This window comes from Dipodomys ordii, unplaced genomic scaffold, assembly GCF_000151885.1.
Source record: "Dipodomys ordii isolate 6190 unplaced genomic scaffold, Dord_2.0 Scaffold125, whole genome shotgun sequence".
NCBI classification, from domain to species: Eukaryota; Metazoa; Chordata; class Mammalia; order Rodentia; family Heteromyidae; genus Dipodomys; species Dipodomys ordii.
The window spans coordinates 641073-661305 of record NW_012267341.1 but is presented as its reverse complement, the minus strand read 5'-3'; the positions used below and the strand labels follow the sequence as shown (position 1 = coordinate 661305).

Here is a 20233-nt window from a genome sequence, read left to right as displayed (position 1 = left end):
CTGTGGCTCAAGTGGTAGGGTGCTAGCCTTGAGCTGAAGAGCTGAGGGACAGCGCCCAGGCCCAGAGTTCAGGCCCCACGACCGGACCAAAAAAAAAAAAAAAAAAGCCAAATGCGGATCTTTTTCTTTCTTTCTCTCTCTCTCTCTTTCTTCTTTCTTTCTTCCTTTCTTTTTTCTTTTTTGTCAGTTGTGGGCCTGGATGCTGCCCCTGAGCTCTTCAGCTCAAGGCAAGCACTCTACCACTGAGCCACCTTCCCAGCCCCTACTTATTTATTTATTTTTAAAATATCATCCTGCTGGTTTCAGCCCACTGTTTCAATGGATTCTGGAAGCCCGATTCTGATACCTAAATATTAGCTTTGTCTCTCAACAGTGGCAGTGTGTGCGAACAGGGCGAGTGGGGTGCCAAGGGACTGGAGCCTAGAAGTGCAAAGGAAGGGTTCTCCCTGGATGTGTCAGGGATCTTTCCTGAGGATCGCTGTCCAAAGCCAACCCAGGCAGGAAAGTCCATGAGACTCTTATCTCTAGTTAACCACCAGAAGACCAGAAGTGGTACTGTGGCTCAAATGGTAGAGCACTCGGCTAGAATTGAAGAGCTGAGGGACAGCGTCCAGGCCCAGAGTTCAAGCCCCACAACCGACATACCCTTAGCTCTTCAGCTCAAGGCTAGAGTTCTACCACTTGAGCCACAGCACTACCTCCAACTTTTTTTTGTTTATGTGTTGCTGAGGAATCGAACCCAGGTCCTCATGCATACAAAGCAAGCACTCTACCACTCTACCACTGAGCCACCTCCCAGCCCGTCCAGTTTTTTTGATAGTTTAGTGGAGATAAGACTTTCCTGCCCAGGCTGGCTTCATACTTTGATCCTCATATCTCAGCTTGAACTGGGGCTTGATCTCAGGGCACTGTCCCTGAGCTTCTTTTGCTCAAGTCTAGCACTCTACTATTTGAGCCACAGTGCCACTTCTGACTTTTTCTGCTTATGTAGTACTGAAGAATTGAACCCCAGAGCTTGATTCATGCTAGGCACGCACTCTACCACTAAGCTACATTCCCAGCCTGATCTCAACTTCTTGAGTAGCTAGGGTTACAAGCATGAGCCACGGGCGCCTGGCACTCCTGGGGATTTTTACTGGCGTTCTCTGAGGAGATACTTGCTTTCTCTGAAACTTTAAGTTCTAAGAAGCCATGTGACTGGACTTGTCTGTTGCCATCTTCTTTATTTTTTTGACCAGTACTAGGGTTGGAACTCAGGGCTTGTTAGGCAGGTTCTCTCCCACTTGAGCCATACCCTCAGCCCTGGCATCTTCTCACCATGCAGACAGATCCTTCCTGAGAGGGGGCCCAGGCAGAGGTAAGCAGACCCAAGGCAAGTTCCTGATGTCCTTGTTTTAACCACTAAGCAACTGGCCATTTTTGTTATTTGGCCAATAAATTCCTTTTGTGCTAGTCCTCTGGCTTGAACTCTGGCTTGCTCAGGTTACTTTGCTCACTGCAGATGATCTATGCCTCCAGTCCAGGATTTTGCTGGTTGCACACATAGCCTTGAAGACTTTTCTGCTGTGTCTGGCTCTGAATTGTGATAACACTGATTTCAAGGATTACAGGAGTGAGCCACGGGTGCTTAGCTATATTCCTTATGTTAGTTAAGTCATTTAAGCTGGGTTTCTGAGTGTGTAATTGTAGTACACAAGGTTGATCATTTCGTTGTTATAATAAAGTCATGAGATGACCATGGTGGCTCACATCTTGGGATGTTGAGGCAAGATGATTTTATGTTCAAGGTCAACCTGGGCTACCCTGTCTCTAAAAACAAAACGAAACGAAAGCCAGTTCCCTTCCATGTAATTTTGTATTTCACTATTTTCCCCTGGGTACTGGGGATTGAACCCAGGGCTTTGCTCTCCCACTTTCCTAGCCTCCCACTTTCCTTTCTATTTGTATAAGAACCACTCTAATATGATACAAGTAAGACTAGGACTCAATGTGCGTACGTGGTGTGTTAATAGAAATTTCACACACCTGCAGGCCCAGGTATGAACTCTGGCTTTGTTGTTTGCCAACCTGGGCAAATCAATGAATTTCTCTGAACTTCACTTTTCTATGCTAAAGTGGGGGGTATATTTTGTCTTATGGTTAGGATTTGGAGCTAATGGCCATTAGCATTTTATGATTGGATGGTACATCCACAGCTTTTTCTCCATTTCTTTTTCTCTCCCTGTTCTGGAGATTGGATCCAGAGTTTTGTGCTTGTTAGAGAGTTCCAGCCCCAGCCTCTCAGTAGGTGCCTACAAATGCCCAGTGTATACATGATCATGCCATTTTTCTCAGCTACCGAGGTTTATTGTGGCTCTTCCAGGCTTTGGGGAAAGTTGAGAAATAGGGGGTGGACAGGATTTTCAAAACTCAACTGTAGAGGTGGAATTAGCCTTGTTTAAAACATTTGTGACTGCAGAACTGTACACCCACTTTCCACTTATAAATAGCCTCGTCTCTCAGCTCGGCTCCTCCTGCGCAAGGCTGACGTGGAAGATCACACAGACCGATGGCAGCTGTCAGAGGGACACGGACATCAGCACAGAGGAGGCTACAGAGTGGGGGCTCTGGGACTTCGGCTCAGGGTGAAGGATTAAGGAAGTTGGAGTGAGAAGTCTTAAGAAATGTGAGTCAGAAAAGGGTTTTGTCTTTTGCCACTAGCTAGGGGTAGGCAGGAGAAAGTGGCAGCCACTGATAGGACGTCACATGGTTGCTGCTCTGTAGAGCTCCTGCTTTATCTACTGCCTCCTACCTGGCCCTGGTGGCAGGAAGGGCAGATAGAAGCTGCCACAACAGCTGGGCAGCGATGATGCACCAAGGTGGCAGGGTTCAAGGGGGAATGACAGATGAAGAAGCTTTTCTGAGAATCTAGCAGTGACTTTTTAGAAGCAGGGGAGGGGTTGGGTCACCTGGTGGGCTTTACCACAGTAGAAATACAGTGATGCTGTGTTACTAGGCTTTTGTGAGTGTGAGCATCCTTAGAAGTCTGGGAAGAGAGACTGAGATAGAACTCAGTTTCAGGATCCTGAAGGACAGTTGGCAGGTTCATCTCTGGGTCAGTTGGACATTCATTCAACAAGTATTTGTTGAGGGCTGGGATGTAGCTCAGTGGCAAAGCGCTTGCCTAGCAAGTGCAACGTCCTGGGTTTGATCCCCAGTACCAAAAAAAAAAAGAAAAGAAAAGACAAAAAAAATACAGTTAAAAAAAACAAACAAGTATTGTTGAGCATCTATTATGTGCTAGACTTTTGTGGGTACTCATGATATGGCAGAACTACAGCCTTGGAGAAGGGTTAGGACAGTCAGAGATATAATCCCACTCATCTTCAACTGCCTTAGCCTCCACTAATTCAGTGGCTTTGTCCACATCCATAAAATATCCTTTCCAGTTTTGTTTTGGTTGGTTGTGAGGCCAGAACTCTGAGCTTGGGCACTGTCCCTCAGCTCTTTAGCTCAAGGATAGTGCTCTACCACCTGAGCCTCAGTGCCACTTCTGGCTTTTTCTGCTTATGTGGTGCTGAGGATTCGAACCCAGGGCCTCATGCATGCAAGGCAAGCACTCTACCACTGAGCCACCTTCCCAGTCCCTTCTCTCCATTTCTAAACATTAAAAAAATTTTTTGGCCAGTCCTGGAGCTTGAACTCAGGGCCTGGACACTGTCCCTGAGCTTTTTCTTTTTTGGGGGGTGGGTCCGGTTGTGGGGCCTGAACTCTGGGCCTGGGTGCTGTCCCTCAGCTCTTCAGCTCAAGGCTAGCGCTCTACCACTTGAGCCACAGCGCCACCTCCGGCTTTTTTCTTTTTTCTTATGTGGTGCTGAGGAATCGAACCCAGGGCCTCAAGGACGCAAGGCAAGCACTCTACCACTGAGCCACCTTCCCAGCCCCTCTGTGAGATTATCATCTCCGATTAACCACCAAAAAAAGAGCCAGAAGTGGAACAGTGAAAGAGTGCCTCAAGTGGTAGAGCACTGACGTTGATCCAGAAAGCTCCGGGACTGCACCCAGGCCCTGAGTTCAAGCCTCAGGACTCCCTCTCTCATACACATAAAAAACCCAAAACAAAGAAACGACAAGTAACTTGTCCAGGGTCACAGCTACCGGGGCTACGAATTGCTCCTGTTCCAGCACTGCATCTCCCACTACCCTAGTTTTGAAACGCCAAGTCCCTGGCCCCTTGCATGCAGGCTTGTGATTCTACTGCCAGGCTTCAGTTTTCCTCCATGGGTCCCGTGGTGCTGAGCGCCAGCGTCCCCTGGCTTCTGCGTTTGCTCAGCGGCAGTCACCAGAGCATTTCAGATTTTCAGTAAGCAGCCTTTTATATGCAGCAGATGTTGCTAGGTTGCGTATTGTTCCATTTAACCCAACAGGGCTTATGTTCTTGTCCTTTTGCATCTCTCTCAGAAGACAAGAAATAATAGCACACAACACAGCGACATTCACCTCTAACCTTGGTGTCCTCCACTACCCCTAGCCCTGGGCTTTGCTCAAGCTCTCTTTAATACTCGACAGCTGCATTTATAAACCCAGTGTGGGCTCCTCTGGGGAGGGAGAAGCAGGAGATTCTGAATTCCAGTGGGAGGTGAGCTGTCTGGAAGGAGGTGTGGTTCTGTTTCCATTTTCCTCTTCTCTTCTTGTTTTTAGCCAAAGGACATTCTCACCCCTTTCCGTGGCCAGGAGGGCAGGGCTCCGGAAGGGATGGCAACAGAGAGTAGGTGTAGTTTTGGGACTTGCCCTCTGGCTGTTGATGCTACTGTTTGGAGTGAAAGGCAGTACCTAATAGATTTTCCATGGAAATGTGGTACTACCGAGGGATAGACAACTCTTTTGGTTATCTTTGGGAGACAGAAGTGGATGTTATGAAACTTTCTGCCATCCATGTTGTCATTGTCATTTAGAGAGCGAGCCAGTTTAGTTTTTCGAAGTACTGGGGAGGCAAGCGCTTTATCCTTTGAGCCACTCTCCCAGCCTGAGGGGGAAAGTTTGGTCCTCATCTGACCACCTCAAGAGGCTTCATGTTTTCTGAGTACTTCAGATCACAACTGTCCCTGCCTACTACTTTGTCTTACCGATCTCTGAAGCCATCCTCTATTTGAAAATATTCTTCAGGTTTGTGCCAAGTTGGTTTTAGGACATGTTTTGACATGAAATTTGCCTAGCTGGTGTTTTGACAAGTGATTTGGGGTCCTGACTTTTACTCAGAAGCCGAGGCATTTTGTTTCACAGCCGTGGGAGATGGCAGTCCGTCTAGGGGCATGTGCAGACTCACACCCTCCGAGGCCGCGGCGTGGCAGCAGTGGAAGAGGAAGCTGTCACGGCAAAGTTGGCTGGAGGGAAAACCTGAGATTTACCCAAGAAGAACCTGTTTTTTGGTTGATGGCAAAGAACCTCTTACCTTTCCACCTGGGACAAAAATCAGAATAGAGACTTTGGACTCTTCATCTAAAAACGACGGAGGATCAACAGAAAGGGGGAAGTTATTTGTGTGTTTCTCCTGCACAGCCAAGTGCTCTACCTAGCCCTTTTGTCTACTCTGTGTGTGTGTGTGGGGGGGGGGTGCACGCGCATTTGAACTGCCCTCAGTTCACTGAGATTTTTCACTCATGGCGGGTTCTCTACCATTTGAGCCATACTTCCACTCTACTCTGTGAAGGCTTTCTGATGGCTAACTGGGTTTGTCTAACACGGGTCTGTCAGGGATGGCTCTGAATGCACGTCTTATCTCAGTCTCCTCAGTAACTAAGATTATAGTATGAGCCACCAGCACCTGGCTTGTTTAATTTTTGAGACAGGGTCTTGCCAACTTCCCAGACAGGCCTTCAACTCATGATCCTTCTTGCCTCTTCCTCCCAGCTGGGATCGCTGGCTACCTCTTCCAGCAGTGTCTTCAGATAAACCTAAACATGTGCGACCAGGAGATAAAAACCTTGTTTTTCTTACTTCTGAAAAACAGAAGTCCCTGCTAGACTTTTTTAAAAAATTTTTTTGGGTCCAGTCGTGGAGCCTGAACTCTGGGCCTGGGTACTGTCCCTCAGCTCTTCAGCTCAAGGCTAGCTTTACCACTTGATCCACAGCACCACTTCCGGCTTTTTTCTTTTTGCTTATGTGGTGCTGAAGAATTGAACCCAGGGCTTCATGCATGCAAGGCGAGCGCTCTACCACTGAGCCACCTTCCCAGCCCCCTGCTACTTTCTTTTTTTTGGGGGGGGGGTCTGGTCGTGAGGCCTGAACTCTGGACCTGAGCGCTGTCCCTCAGTCTTCGGCTCAAGGCTAGCGCTCTACCAATTGAGCCACTTCTGGCTTTTTTCTTTTTGCTTATGTGGTGCTAAGGAATCGAACCCAGGGCCTCAGGCATGCAAGGCAAGCGCTCTACCACTGAGCCACCTTCCCAGCCCCTGGCTTTTCTTTTCTTTGCCACTTCTGGGGTTTGAACTCAGGGCACTGTGGTGCTGAGGAATCGAACCCAGGGCCTCAGGCATGCAAGGCGAGCGCTCTACCACTGAGCCACCTTCCCAGCCCCCCGCTAGACTTTCTTATGCACCTAGGGAGGCAGCCCGAGCCAGCCCATACAGACAAGGGCATTTTAGAAGAATCCCAAGAGGCATTGGGGCTCAGGTCACTTGCAATAAACATTACTATACAAATCTATTAGAACCTCAATCCGCTGAACGGATGGCATGCTTTAGAGAAACCCTTGACACACTGTTTAGCCTTTCACCCCCACACACCATTATAACCTAGAAAAGTAGTGGTGATCTCTTCTGTTTTCAGCTGCTTACTTTGGGGTTCACTGTTCTGACTACAAATGCAAGACCTTTTTGATCATATGTAAAGATTATACATTGGCTTATTGATCACTTTCTCAGCATTTTATTATCATGAAGCATTAGAATTACCTTGAATCCAACTATATTTGCTATCTGAACCTGCTTTTCTATCATCCATCCATCCACCTACCTACCTAATTTTTTTTGTTGGTTGTGGGGCCTGGGAGCTGTCCCTGAGATCTTCAGCTCAAGGTGAGTGCTCCATCACTTGAACCACAGTGTCACTGATGGTTAACTGGAGACCAGTCTCACACATGTTCATGTTCCTGCTGGGCTGGCTTTAAACCAGGATCCTAGACTTCAGCATCCTAAGTAGCTAGGATTATAGGCATGCACCACTAGGCACCTGGTGATTTTCTGTATTTTTAAATGGGGATAAGAACCTTACCAAAAATTGTGAAGAAACTTACAGAAGCTTGACAGTTACTTTTCAATGTGTTCCTCTTCTTGCCATTTACCTGTCACAGTACCTTAAACTAATCACCTTCACCTCTTTTATTATTGCTACTTAGACAGCTAATTTTCTTAAAGCCCAGTTAGGCTTTTTTCTCTGAGACAGGGTATTGTTATATGTAACCCAAGCCGTACAGCCTTCGATTTTTTTTTTGTTGGTCATGGGGCCCGAACTCTGGGTATGGGTGCTGTCCCTCAGCTCTTCAGCTCAAGGCTAGCGCTCTACCACTTGAGCCACAGCACCACTTCCAGCTTTTTCTGCCTATATGGTGCTGAGGAATCAAACCCAGGGTCTCATGCATGCAGGGCAAGCGCTCTACCACTAGCCACCTTCCCAGCCCTCCTTTAGTTGTTTTTCAGATAAGGTCCTTTTGCTCCCCCCCCCCCCAGGGCTAGCCTTGAACCTCAATCCTACCTATACCTCCATTGTAGCTGGAATTACAGTGAGTAACCATGCTGGCTAGCTGTTTTTTTTTTTTCTTCTTCTTTCTGGTGTCATGGGACTTGAACTCAAGAGCCTGGGTACTGTTCCTGAGCTTTTTTGCTCAAGTTAGAGCTCTACCACTTGAGCCACAGCACCACTTCTGGTTTTCTGGTGGTTAATTGGAGATAGGAGGCTCATAGACTTCCCTGCCCAGGCTGGCTTTGAACCATGATCCTCAGATCTCAGCCTCCTGAGTAGCTAGGATTACAGGCAGGCTCTATCAGTACCTGGCTCTTTGTGATTGGGTTTGTGTATGTGCAGGACCTAGGGCTTGAATTCAGGGCATAGGTGCTGTCCCTGAGCTTTCATTGCTCAAGGCTAGTGCTCTATTATTTGAGCCACAGCTTCACTTCTGGCTTGCTGCTGGCTAATTGGAGATAACCACTTTCTTGCCTAGGCTGGTTTTGAATTGCAATCCTCAGATCTCAGCTTCCTGACTAGCTAGGATTTCAGCCATCAGCTATCAGCACCCAGCTGGGATGATTCTTGTTAACTTTTTTTTGCCTAAGGCTGATCTTGAACAGCAATCCTATTGGTCCTATCTCTACCTCCCAAGAAGTTGAGATACCTATATGTCAGACTTTTATGTTAAAGCTCATAATTTTATGGCAGTTCATAGGTTATACCCTCCCCCCCTCAATGTAAACATTGTATGGAACAAGACTTTTTTCTTCAGTGCTGAGGATTGAACCCAGGCCCTCTACCATTGAACTCCCTCTCCAGCACCATGTACTATATTAGTACTCTGACTGAGCAACCCACCTTGGTGGACAGAGCCTTGCTGCCCTCTAGTGGTAGATTTGTTATCATCACCAGACATGCGAGGAACAGGCAGATATGTATGTGCACAGACGCCACAGGATAAACATGGCACATTTTCCTAGATCATCTTTACTTGAAGAGTTTTGGGAGAAAAAAGTAGGTAATGCAAAACATTTTTATATTAAAACAATGCAGATAATATTGAATAGAATATAAAATTTACATTACTTTTTGAGACAAAGTACTTTTTACATCAAAGACATTTCAAGCTAAGCTACTCATGAGCGGAAGGGAGTTAAGACCCTGCGTGCTCATGCTGTCTAATATTATGGACACTGCCGCTCTGATAGAGAAGTTTAGAAGCAGCAAATTAAGTGCTTACTCATTTGGCAAAGTACCAGTGAATTATTTAAATAAGTAAAACCATAGGCTTTCTCATTTGCTTTTAAAAGGCCTGAGTAAAATAAGAGCTTTCTGCTTGAGTTGAATTTTGTCCTTCTGAAGTGAGTTTTCCTCCCATAAATGACAAGTAACATGCCTGGCTGTGGGTATGACATGCGGGTGGATGGTCTCCTAAGTGCTCTGTGGACTTAGATCCACATTACCAGATACAGATTTACAAATACACCTACCAAGGTGTCATCAGGAATGAAAAAATGAACTACTCACCTCCTGCAATGAAAAAAGGAAACAAAACAAAAACTTTAGGAACAAAAGCCTATACACAATGAGAACATCTAATGATGGCGTCTAGGGGGTGCTGCTGTAGTATCTGTCTTCACATTTCATGTGAAAGCAAACTTCTTTGGGGGGAGGGGGAGAAAAGCCATCATACTTACTCTCCAATTTTTGCTTATTCTTGGATGTCCTTTGTCTTTGTGGTTGGTGGCAAGGTTTTCCTTTATAATAATACACTGAAGGTGTGCAGCCTTCATGTAGAGCTTTGCTATGGAAGTTTAACACGGCATGTTTGGGAAGTATGAGAGATACGGTTCACCGACCATGCTTAGAAGCACACAACGGGCGGCAGGCTGGTGCGTGCTGCCGATGTTTAGGGTCTACTTAAGAAAAGGCAATTCATAACCTCCTACACAGCAGGTCCTTTTAATTCTCTTAGGGTTTACAGAGTTAGTCTTTCTTACTGGCATTCTATTCTTCATTTTATGAAGTCTTAAATTAGGACTCAAATCACATGACCACCTGCTTGTTCCTAAAGGAAAATACAAATTTTTTTTTTCTGTTTAAGTAAAACAAGAATCTAGAGCAAAAACGTCCCAATCCAGAATAACTACAGGGGGAGTATCAGTGGTAAAGGATGTTGTGCTGGGAAAAAGAACAAAAAAGGCAGACACCAATCACCTCCATTTTCCCAAGATTAAATGATTATTAAAAAAGCGCGCCACACTGTATAGAAATCAACATTCTCTCCCATAATTCTGTGCATCTGGGACTATAGAAATGTCACTGTCCCTGCCCCACATCTTCAAATTAACATTCTCAGGTCATAACAATAAGTCTTCCCACAGGGGACCTTCCGGAAAAACAAGCTATTTCCTCGGCTCATATTTCCCTGGAAAACAAAACAAGACAGAAATAAAGTCTGGCAGAAAGATAAGGTCAATTAATCCAAATCAGCAGAGATCTAATTGGTCATGTTTCTGGGGGACATGATTAAAATGACAGAAACAGAGCTGGGACCACCAATAATGAATAGCCTGAGCTACTATAGAATTAACAAGTGCTTTTCTTGTCAGTCCTGGGGCTTGAACTCAGGGCCTGGTCACTGTCCCTGAGCGTCTTTTACTCAAGCCTAGCACTCTACCACTTGAGCCACAGAGCCACTTCCAGCTTTTTCTGCGTGAGTGATACTGAGGAATACAACCCAGGGCTTCATGCATGCTAAACAAGTAATCTACCACTAGGCCACATTCTCACCCCCTAACAAATGTTTCTCATCCACAAGGGAGAGTTTCTTGGCACTCAGAACACTCACGATGGATATGGGCTTCAGCACTTCCTGGATTGTCCTATGTGTCAATAAATGTAAGTTATTTACAACAGGGTCCAAACACTCAAGGAAGTGTAGCTTATACCTTTTTATTTTCCTCCCCTGAAGGGCTGGGAAACAAACCTAGGGCTAGGAAAGTGCTCTATTATTTATGGGATTTTTTTTCCTTTGTGGTACTGAGGTTTGAACTCTGAGCCTCCATACTTAATTGCTAGGCTGGCACCACTTGAACCACATCTTCTGCCTCGATTTTTGCTGATAATTTTGGAAATGAGTCTACTGAAATTTCTTCTGTTAAGATTACAGGCATGGGTCACCAGTAATCAACTTACTATTGGTATTTTTAATGAAATGGTCAGGTTTCTAAGGAGAACTTTAAAAAATCTTACAATTATAGTAAGAACATTCTAAGCTCATCTGACTAGACAGCTTGTGTTTGAATCCTGGCATTCCCACATATGGGTTGCGAGAGCCTGGTATACAGAGCTGACATTAAGATGCTCTTGACCCTAATTTCTTCCTATGGGAAACAAGATTGTAAATGTTCATATGGTTATTTTCAGAATGCCACAGAAAGCTCTTAGCACTATGACTCACATACAACTAATGCCTAATCCTGATTTGATCTGTCAAGCACTCAGAGAAGCAACTGTTCCTGGGTGAGGTGAGTCTGATACCTAACCCATGCTGTACTTTCTTCTCATAGCAGGGGGCCAATTAGAAAGTAAAGAAAGGGGCTGGGAATGCGGCTTAATGGTAGAGTGCTTGCCTAGCATGCACGAAGCCCTGGGTTCGATTCCTCAGTACCACATAGACAGAAAAGCTGGAAATGGTACTGTGGCTCAAGTGGTAGAGTGCCTGCCTTGAGCGCCTGCCCCGGCGCTGAGTTCAAGTCCCAGGACTGGTGCCCCCCCCACAAAAGGAAGAGAAAGTAAAGAAAGGAGTTGGAGGATATAGCTTGGTGGCAGAATATCTGCATACAAAGTAAAACACAAAAAGTAGGCAGAGGGAGGAATGGGTGAACATGTTGAGAGGAGTGACATACATCAAGATATATTGTATTTGTACGTTTTTCTTGGTTGTTGTTTTTGTCAGTAGTTGGGCCTGAACTCTGGGCCTGGGTGCTGTCCCTCAGCTCTTCAGCTCACAGTGCCACTTCTGGCTTTTTCTGTTTATGTGGTGCTGAGGAATTGAACTCAGGGCCTGGCCTCATGCATGTGAGGCAAGCAATCTACCACTGAGCACCCTTCCCCGCCCTGATATATTGTATTTGTAAATTGTCTTGTCAAATGGCAACATGTAAAAATTAAGAGTAAGTAAAGAAAGGCCATCTTTCCTTTTATGGGGGGGAGGAGGGTACTGGAGTTTGAACTTAGGGCCTTGCATTTGCTGGACAGGTATTCTACCACTGAATCACAACTCCAGTTCCCAACTTTCAAATGAGGATCACACTAGAAAACTATCCACAAAATTCCCTAGGTTTGCTGAGCACTGGTGATTCACACCTATAATCCTAACTACTTAGGAAGCTGAGATCTGAGGATTGCTGTGTGAAGCCAGCCTGGGTAGGAAAGTCTGTGAGACTCTTATCTCCAATTAATCACAGAAAAAGCTGGAAGTGGTGCAGTAGTGGTAGAGTACAAGCCTGAGCAAAAGGAGCTTAGGGACAGCACCCAGCAACAGATATATACATAGATAGATAAGTAGATAAATAAATCAATCCCTGGGTTTGATCCAGAGCACTGGGAAGGAAAAAAAAAAGGTCTAACTTCTAGAATGTAAGGCAGAATGTTCACAGTATGTCTACACTGAGATCAGATTTACACAATGACCTCTTGGGCATGTGCTCGGATCAACACTTAGGCTTTTTCATTTAGAATCTAGGCTGGGGAGTCTGACCCTTCTGAACAAAGGCCTTTTAAAAAAATGTATCATTGATGCTACAAAATGATGCAAAGAACTTTTTTCATGTGCCTGTCCTGGGCTTGAATTCAGGGTCTGGACACTGTCCCCGAGCTTTTGTGCTCTTGGCTAGCGCTCTACCATTTGACCACAGTTCCATTTCCAGTTTTTTAATTGATTGATTGGACATAAGAGTCTCATAGACATTCCTGCCTGGGCAGGCTTTGAACCATGATCCTTAGATCTCAGCCTCCTAAATTCAGCTAGGATTAAAGAAGTGAGCCACCAGTGCCTGGCTATAAATTCTTCAGTTTATCTGCTGATAATTTTAAGCATATTTTATTATTATGTTAGAGTCACTTTTGAACACTGTAAAGAACACATCAATTAGTAAAGAGTAAACTATAAGAGTAAACAATTGTGATGAATCATTATTTAAGAAAATAAGAGCAAAATGCAAGCACAAAGTAGAAATACCTCTTTTTGCAGCATGTACCAGCAATCTATCCAAGAAGTATATAGTGGGGAGTAAGGAGGGGATCCACCAGCAAGCCTGAAAGAGAAAAAAAGATTAGCTAGTCATGCCAATGTTTACAAAACGTTCTCTCAAGAGTTTGACAGGAGCTGGGAATGTGGCTTAGTGGTAGAGTGCTTGCCTAGCATGCATGAAACTCTGGGTTCGGTTCCTGAGTACTATATAAACAGAAAAGCTGGAAGTGGACCTGTGGCTTAAGTGGTAGAGTACTAGCCTTGAACAAAAAGAAGCTCAGGGACAGTGCCTAGGCCCTGAGTTCAAGCCCTAGGACTGGCCAAAAAAAATAAGAGAGTCTGATAAATTTTGACGAAATATTTCCTGCCAGAGAGGCAGTTTTAGTGCTAACAAAATGAATTCTATTAAAGCAGCAGGAAGATCAAGCATGCTGCAGATTTTACAATACACAGAAACTTCAATCTTTTTTTTTTTTTGCCAATCCTGGGGCTTGAACTCAGGGCCTGAGCACTGTCCCTGAGCTTCTTTTGCTCAAGAATAGCACTCTACCACTTGAGCCTCAGTGCCACTTCCAGCCTTTTGTTAATGTGGTGGTGAGGAATCGAACCCAGGACTTCATGCATGTTAGGCACAACACTGCCTTCTACCACTGAGCCACATTCCCAGCCCCCCCCAAACTTCAATCTTATTTTTGACATGGAGGGTTTTTTCATTAGTGGAAACATGAAATATTATAATATAGCAGTATCATGACTAATCAGCAGGGTAAGAGAATTACAAACCAACTTGTCACAAATATGACAAGAGATTCAAGTGTTGCTGACTATATGTTCCTAACTGGATAATATCCAAAACCACTTCTTTGTGAAAAGAAAACTAACTAATTTTTCAAGTACATTCTGGGCTATCATGTTACAGCTACTTTAAAAATAAAAAAGCATGGGGCTGGGAAGGTGCTCAGTGGTAGAGTGCTTGCCTTGCTTGCATTAGACTCTGGGTTTGATTCCTTAGCACCACATAAGCAGAAAAAGCCGGAAGTAGTGCTGTGGCTCAAGTGGTAGAGCACTAGCCTTGAGCTAAAGGGCTCAGGTATAGCACCCAGGCCCAAAGTTCAAGCCCGATGACAAAACAAAACAAAACAAAAGCACATAAAACGAAAGCCAGGCAGCACCTGTGACTCATTCCTGTAATCCTAGCAACTCAAGGCTGAGATCCGAGGATCAGTTTAAAGCCAGCCCAGGTAGAAAGTCTCTGAGACTCTCATTTCCTATTAACTACCAAAAAGCCAGAAGTGGGAGCTATGGCTCAAGTGGTAGAGTGCTGCCTTGAGCAAAAAAGCTCAGGGACAGAGCCTAGGTTCTGAGTTCAAAGCCAAGCACAAAACAAAACAAAACAACTGTATTGTCAAAATAAATAAATGAGTAAATTGCTGGGAGCATACAGAAAAAAAATCAGGAATTTAATAGACCTACCTTTACTTCCCCTTTGCCTATATTTCTTTTACGTCAGTTGTGGGGCCTGAACTCTGGACCTGGGTGTTATCCCTCAGCTCTTCAGCTCAGGCTAGTGCTCTATCACTTGAGTCATAGCACCACTTCCAGCTTTTTCTGCTTATGTGGTGCTGAGAAATCGAACCCAAGGCCTTATGCATGAAAGACATGCACTCTACAATGAGCTACCTTTCTAGCCCCTGCCTACATTTCTAATAGAACTGCTCTGCCTATCAGCTAACTACCAGGATAAGAAATACAGTTGGGGGCTGGGAATGTGGCTTAGTAGTAGAGTGCTTGCCTAGCATGCATGAAGCCCTAGGATGGATTCCTCAGTACCATATAAACAGAAAAAGCCAAAAGTGGCACTGTGGCTCAAGTGGTACAGTGTTATCTTTGACCAAAAGAAGCTTAGAGACAGTGCCCAGGCCCTGAGTTCAAGCCCCAAGACTGGCAAAAAAGAAAAGAAAAAAATGCAGGTGATGGGATAGGAGGCTCTACCTCAGTGAGAGAGTATTTGCCTAGAATGAGGCCCTGAGTTCAGTCCTCAGAAATACACATGCGCACACACACCCACGCATGCACACATGCACATGTGCAAACACACACACACTAAAAGGAATACAAAGTACTTACCCGCAGTTGTTGACAGCCATAAGATTAGATACAAGCACAAAGGGATAGGTCAACATACTGGCAAAGAACTGTAAAATGACAAAACAGACACCTAAGTTATTAGACTATTAATATAAGAACAGCAGAGTTGTTCTTAAATTCCTCTTTCCCTTCCCTTGCTTTTCAGTACCTGGAAAGCCTCTCATTTTTGGGCCTGGACATGCCTGTACTATACTAATAACATTTTAACAGAAGACCAGAGAACTCCTTTAATCTTTGGACTGGGTCTTCATTTAAGTAAAACTGAACAGTATTTACGGGGGAAAAAGTGTAACATACAAATAAAACATTTCAAGGGGCTGCGAAGGTGGCTCAGTGGTAGAGCGCTTGCCTTGCATGCATGAGGCCCTGGGTTCGATTCCTCAGCACCACATAAGCAAAAAGAAAAAAGCCGGAAGTGGTGCTGTGGCTCAAGTGGTAGAGCTCTAGCCTTGAGCTGAAGAGCTGAGGGACAGCGCCCAGGCCCAGAGTTCAGGCCCCATGACTGGACCCAAAAAACAAAAACAAAAACAAATAAAACATTTCAAAATACTTCTGATGAAAATAACAGCATAAACAAGCATAAACATCCTTCAAAGACGATGGAAATGAAAAGTCAACTACTGGCTAGGTTTGGTAGCATGTGCTCATCATCCCAGCAACTTAGAAGGCAGAGGTAAGTTTACTTAAGTTAAAAATCAGTTGGAGGGGCTGGGAAGGTGGCTCAGTGGTAGAGTGTTTGCCTTGCATGCCTGAGGCCCTGGGTTTGAGTCCTCAGCACAACATAAGCAAAAAAAAAAGCCGGAAGTGGCGTTGTGGCTCAAGTGGTAGAGTGCTAAGCCTTGAGCTAAAGAGCTAAGGGACAGTGCCCAGGCCCAGAGTTCAGGCCCCACGATCGGATCAAAAAAAAACAAAAACAAAAACAAAAAATCAGTTGGAGGGCCAGGTGCTAGGGGCTCATGCCTGTAATCCTAACTACTCAGGAGCCTGAGATCTGAGGATTGCAGTTCAAAGCCAGCCCGGGCAGGAAAATTTGAGAGACTCTTATCTCCAATAAACCACCAGAAAAACCGGAAATGACACTGTGGCTCAAGTGGTAAGAGTGCTGAAGAGCTGAGGGACAGTGCCCAGGCCCCAATTTCAAGCCCTAGACTGGCCAAAAAGAAAAAAAAAAAGAAAGTCCTTGATACTCTTTTCTACAATTAACCACCAGAAAACTCAAACTATAGCTGTGGTAGAGTCCTAGTTTGAGCAGAAAAGCTCAGGGACAGCACTTAGGCACTGAGTTCAAGCCCCATTACCTCCCACCCCCCAAAAATAAATCAGCTAGGGTCTGCTGGGCGCCAGTGGCTCATGTCTGTAATCCTAGCTACTTAGGAGGCTGAGTTCTGAGGATCATTGTTTGAAGCCAGCCAGGGCAGAAAGTCCATGAGACTATTATCTCCAATAAACTGCAAAAATTAATTGGACATAGAGCTATGGCTCAAATGATAGAGCTCTATCCCTGAGGTAAACAAATCAGCTCAATGAGGGCTGGGAAGGTGGCTCAGTGGTAGAGTGCTTGTCCCTTACATGCATGAGGCCCTGGGGTTGATTCCTCAGAACCACATAAGCAAAAAGAAAAAAGCTGGAAGTGGTGCTGTGGCTCAAGTGGTAGAGCGCTAGCCTTGAGCTGAAGAGCTGAGGGACAGCATCTAGGCCCAGAGTTCATGCCCCACAACCAGACCAAAAAAAAAAATCAGCTCAATGAGCCTTGAGCTGCATTGCTTGCTCAGGGACAGCTCCCAGGCCTAGAGCTCAAGCCCCACGACTGACAAAAAATAAAAAAAAAAAGATCTTTCATGCAATTTTCTAACATATATATAAGATTATATCTTTGTTATTTTGTATATCCCTCCCCCATGGTATAATCCCTGCTCTCACTATATATGATGTTGGTATATGTGGAGGGGAAGGGAAAAAACAAATCGTTAAAACAGGGATACAGAAAGACGTACTGCAACAATGAGATTACAAGTCGTTATGTTGAACTTTACAACTTTGGTGGGGGGGATGGGGGGGATACGAAGGGATGGGAAGGGGAAACAAAGGAGGAGGCTACCATGCTTGATAAGAAATGCGCTCATTGGCCGGGCGCCGGTGGCTCACGCCTGTAATCCTAGCTACTCAGGAGGCTGAGATCTGAGAATCGAGGTTCAAAGCCAGCCCGGGCAGGAAAGACCGTGAGACTCCTATCTCCAATAAACCACCAGAAAACCGGAAGTGGCGCTGTAGCTCAAGTGGTAGAGCGCTCGCCTTGAGCTGAGGGACAGTGCCCAAGCCCAGAGTTCAAGTCCCACGACCAACCAAAAAAAAAAAAAAATGTGCTCATTATCTTACCCATGTAATTGTAACCCCTCTGTACAGTATTTTCACAATTAAAAAAAAAAAAAAAGAATAAAGAAAAAAAGCAGCTCAGAAACAGCACCTGGGCTCTGAGTTCAAGCCCCAGGACTGGCACTAAACAAATAAATATCAGTCTGGGCAACACAGTGAGACCCTGCCTCAAATAAAAACAAAAACAACAACAAAGCCTACCACAAACAACAACAGAAACCCCAAACTGAATGCTAGTGGCTCACACCTATAATCCTAGTTACTCAGGAAGCTATGCTCTGAGGCGTGTGTTTCAGAACCAGTCTAAGCAGAGAAGGCCACAGGACTCATTTCCAACTAACCAGCAAAAAGCTAGAAGTGGATGTGTGGCTCAAGTGGTACTGCGTCAGCCGTGAGCAGAAAGAGCCAAGGGGGAGAGCAAGCTCCTGAGTTCAAGCCCCAGTACAGGCAAAAGAAAAAAATAAAAGTAAACTAGTCAACTACTGCCAAGACTCCAGAGATTAAAGAGGGTGAAGTTGTCTGGAGTGGATGAGCAGGATAGTGGCTCACACATCCCCTTGGAAAGCCAAACAGCACCAAACCAGGTGGGCTGTATTGATGCAGTGAGACATCAACTGCATTATCTTACCTCTGATAAACATTAACAAATGTGAGGGAGCTGTCCAGCGGGACATCTGCTGGCTTTAAGGCAATGATCAAACAGGCCTGGTTTAAACGAAAAACAAAACAAAACTATTCCTAGGTTAATAAGAAGATTATAAAAAAAACTTACTCCTGTGACAGCTTGGGAATAACTTTTCATTTCATTCATGGTAGAAACCTAAAACAGGAAAAGAGCTTATCAGAATAAACCAAAACATTAAGCTGATAGTAAATGAATTGCTCACAAGCATACCAATATATCTTATAGTCTCATTATTTCAAAAACAAGAGTAGTAAGCCCTAGATCAGAAAACTGTTTCCATTTCCTGGAAACTTTTGCTTATAGTACATCCAAGGTACAATTCACTTTCTGTATAGAGCTCGCTTTGTGAAAGATGCTGTGGCAAAGTTCGATCACTATACTCACACTCCTTGGTGTGTTCAATATTCCACCTTGTGATGGAGTTGCCTATGTACAAAGATACCCCACACTGCTGAAACAAGGGAAACAACTTCTAGGAAAGGTTGACTTGAAACCTCTCAGGCTGATGTTTCTACAAAGACCAATACAGGAGTGTCCTAACATTCCAGATAACACAGAAAACTCTGGAGACACTGTGTAACTGTCCTCTGCTTCACTGTATGCTGTAAAATTAGGGATCAATAAAAAAGTGATCTTGAAGCCGGGCACGGGTGGCTCATGCCTGTAATCCTAGCTACTCAGGAGGCTAAGATCTGAGGATTGCAGTTCAAAGCCAGGCTGGGCAGGAAAGACCGTGAGATTCCTATCTCCAATAAACCACTAGAAAACCGGAAGTGGCGCTGTAGCTCAAGTGATAGAGCACTTGCCTTGAGCTGAAGAGCTGAGGGACAGCGCCCAGGCCCAGAGTTCAAGCCCCATGACCAACCAAAAAAAAAAAAAAAAAAAAAGTGATCTTGAGGGCTGGGAAGGTGGCTCAGTGGTAGAGTGCTTGCCTTGCATGCATGAGGCCCTAGGGTCGATTCCTTATTACCACATTAGTGGAAAAAAGCCAGAAGTGGTGCTGTGGCTCAAGTGGTAGAGCACTAGCCCTGAGCTGAAGAGCTGAGGGACAGCGTCCAGGCCCAGAGTTCAAGCCCCACGACCGACAAAAAAAAAAAAGAAAAGTGATCTTGAGGGCTGGCTGGGAATGTGGCTTAATGGTAGAGTGCTTGCCTAGCATGCATGAAGCCCTGGGTTTGATTCTTCAGTACCACATAAACAGAAAAAGCTGGAAGTGGTGCTGTGGTTCAAGTAGTAGAGTGCTAGCCTTGAGCAAAAGAAAGCTCAGGGACTGTGCCAGGCGTCAATTCAAGCCCCAGGACTGGCCCCCAAAAAAGTGATCTTGAAGCCGCCCACCGTGAGTGACAGGGCTGCGTCTCTTGGGAAAATGCAGTCACACCTTAGGGAATGATGGCACTCCTCTATGATACACAGTACGGTCAGGCTTTGAAAAAAATCAACTGATAACTGTAGGCCAAACAATGCTCTGTTTAGCATATTACAAATTGTGGTCTGACTTCTAAAAAGACTGCCAAGTGAATAAAAAAAAAAAAAAAAGGAAAAGCCCACACTAGTGCATCTCACCAAGGTCACCACCTACCCCACTGTCGAGTGCATAGGTGTTGACGAGGTAGGCCAGGGAGTTACAGAGCCACAGAGAAATGATGTCACCTAGGAGGCGAGGAATGAGACCCCTGCATGAAGACACAATAAAAACAAGAATCAATAATATGATCATTAAAGGACAAGCCACACAATACAAACAGTTCTCCGAATTAAGAGATTTCATTGCCTTTGAATAAGGGCAATGAAAAGACATGAATCCCCAGAATCTAGCCCTATACCTAGTTCAGTATGGTTAACACAGCTATATTGGAGGCTAACCTCAAATGACATTTGCTCCCATTTTAAAAATACAAGTTCGCCGGGCGCTGGTGGCTCACGCCTGTAATCCTAGCTACTCAGGAAGCTGAGATCTGAGGATCGCGGTTCAAAGCCAGCCTGGGCAGGAGAGTCCGTGAGACTCCTATCTCCAATAAACCACCAGAAAACCGGAAGTGGCGCTGTAGCTCAAGTGGTAGAGCGCT

At 45.1% G+C, this 20233-nt stretch overlaps 1 protein-coding gene across 1 annotated transcript in view; it reads right to left on the bottom strand.

Moving 5' to 3' along the window:
- Positions 1-9647: 9647 nt before the first annotated feature.
- Mtch2 (mitochondrial carrier 2) overlaps positions 9648-20233 on the bottom strand; it is a 27185-nt gene continuing 16599 nt past the window's right edge. Inside the window, exons 9-13 of the mRNA XM_013030040.1 lie at positions 19747-19840; positions 18255-18302; positions 15089-15156; positions 12950-13025; positions 9648-10132 (exon numbers count right to left, since the gene is read on the bottom strand). Coding sequence (XP_012885494.1) covers positions 10046-10132; positions 12950-13025; positions 15089-15156; positions 18255-18302; positions 19747-19840 — 373 coding nt within the window. The 3' untranslated portion in view covers positions 9648-10045. The remainder of the gene's footprint in view (positions 10133-12949; positions 13026-15088; positions 15157-18254; positions 18303-19746; positions 19841-20233) is intronic.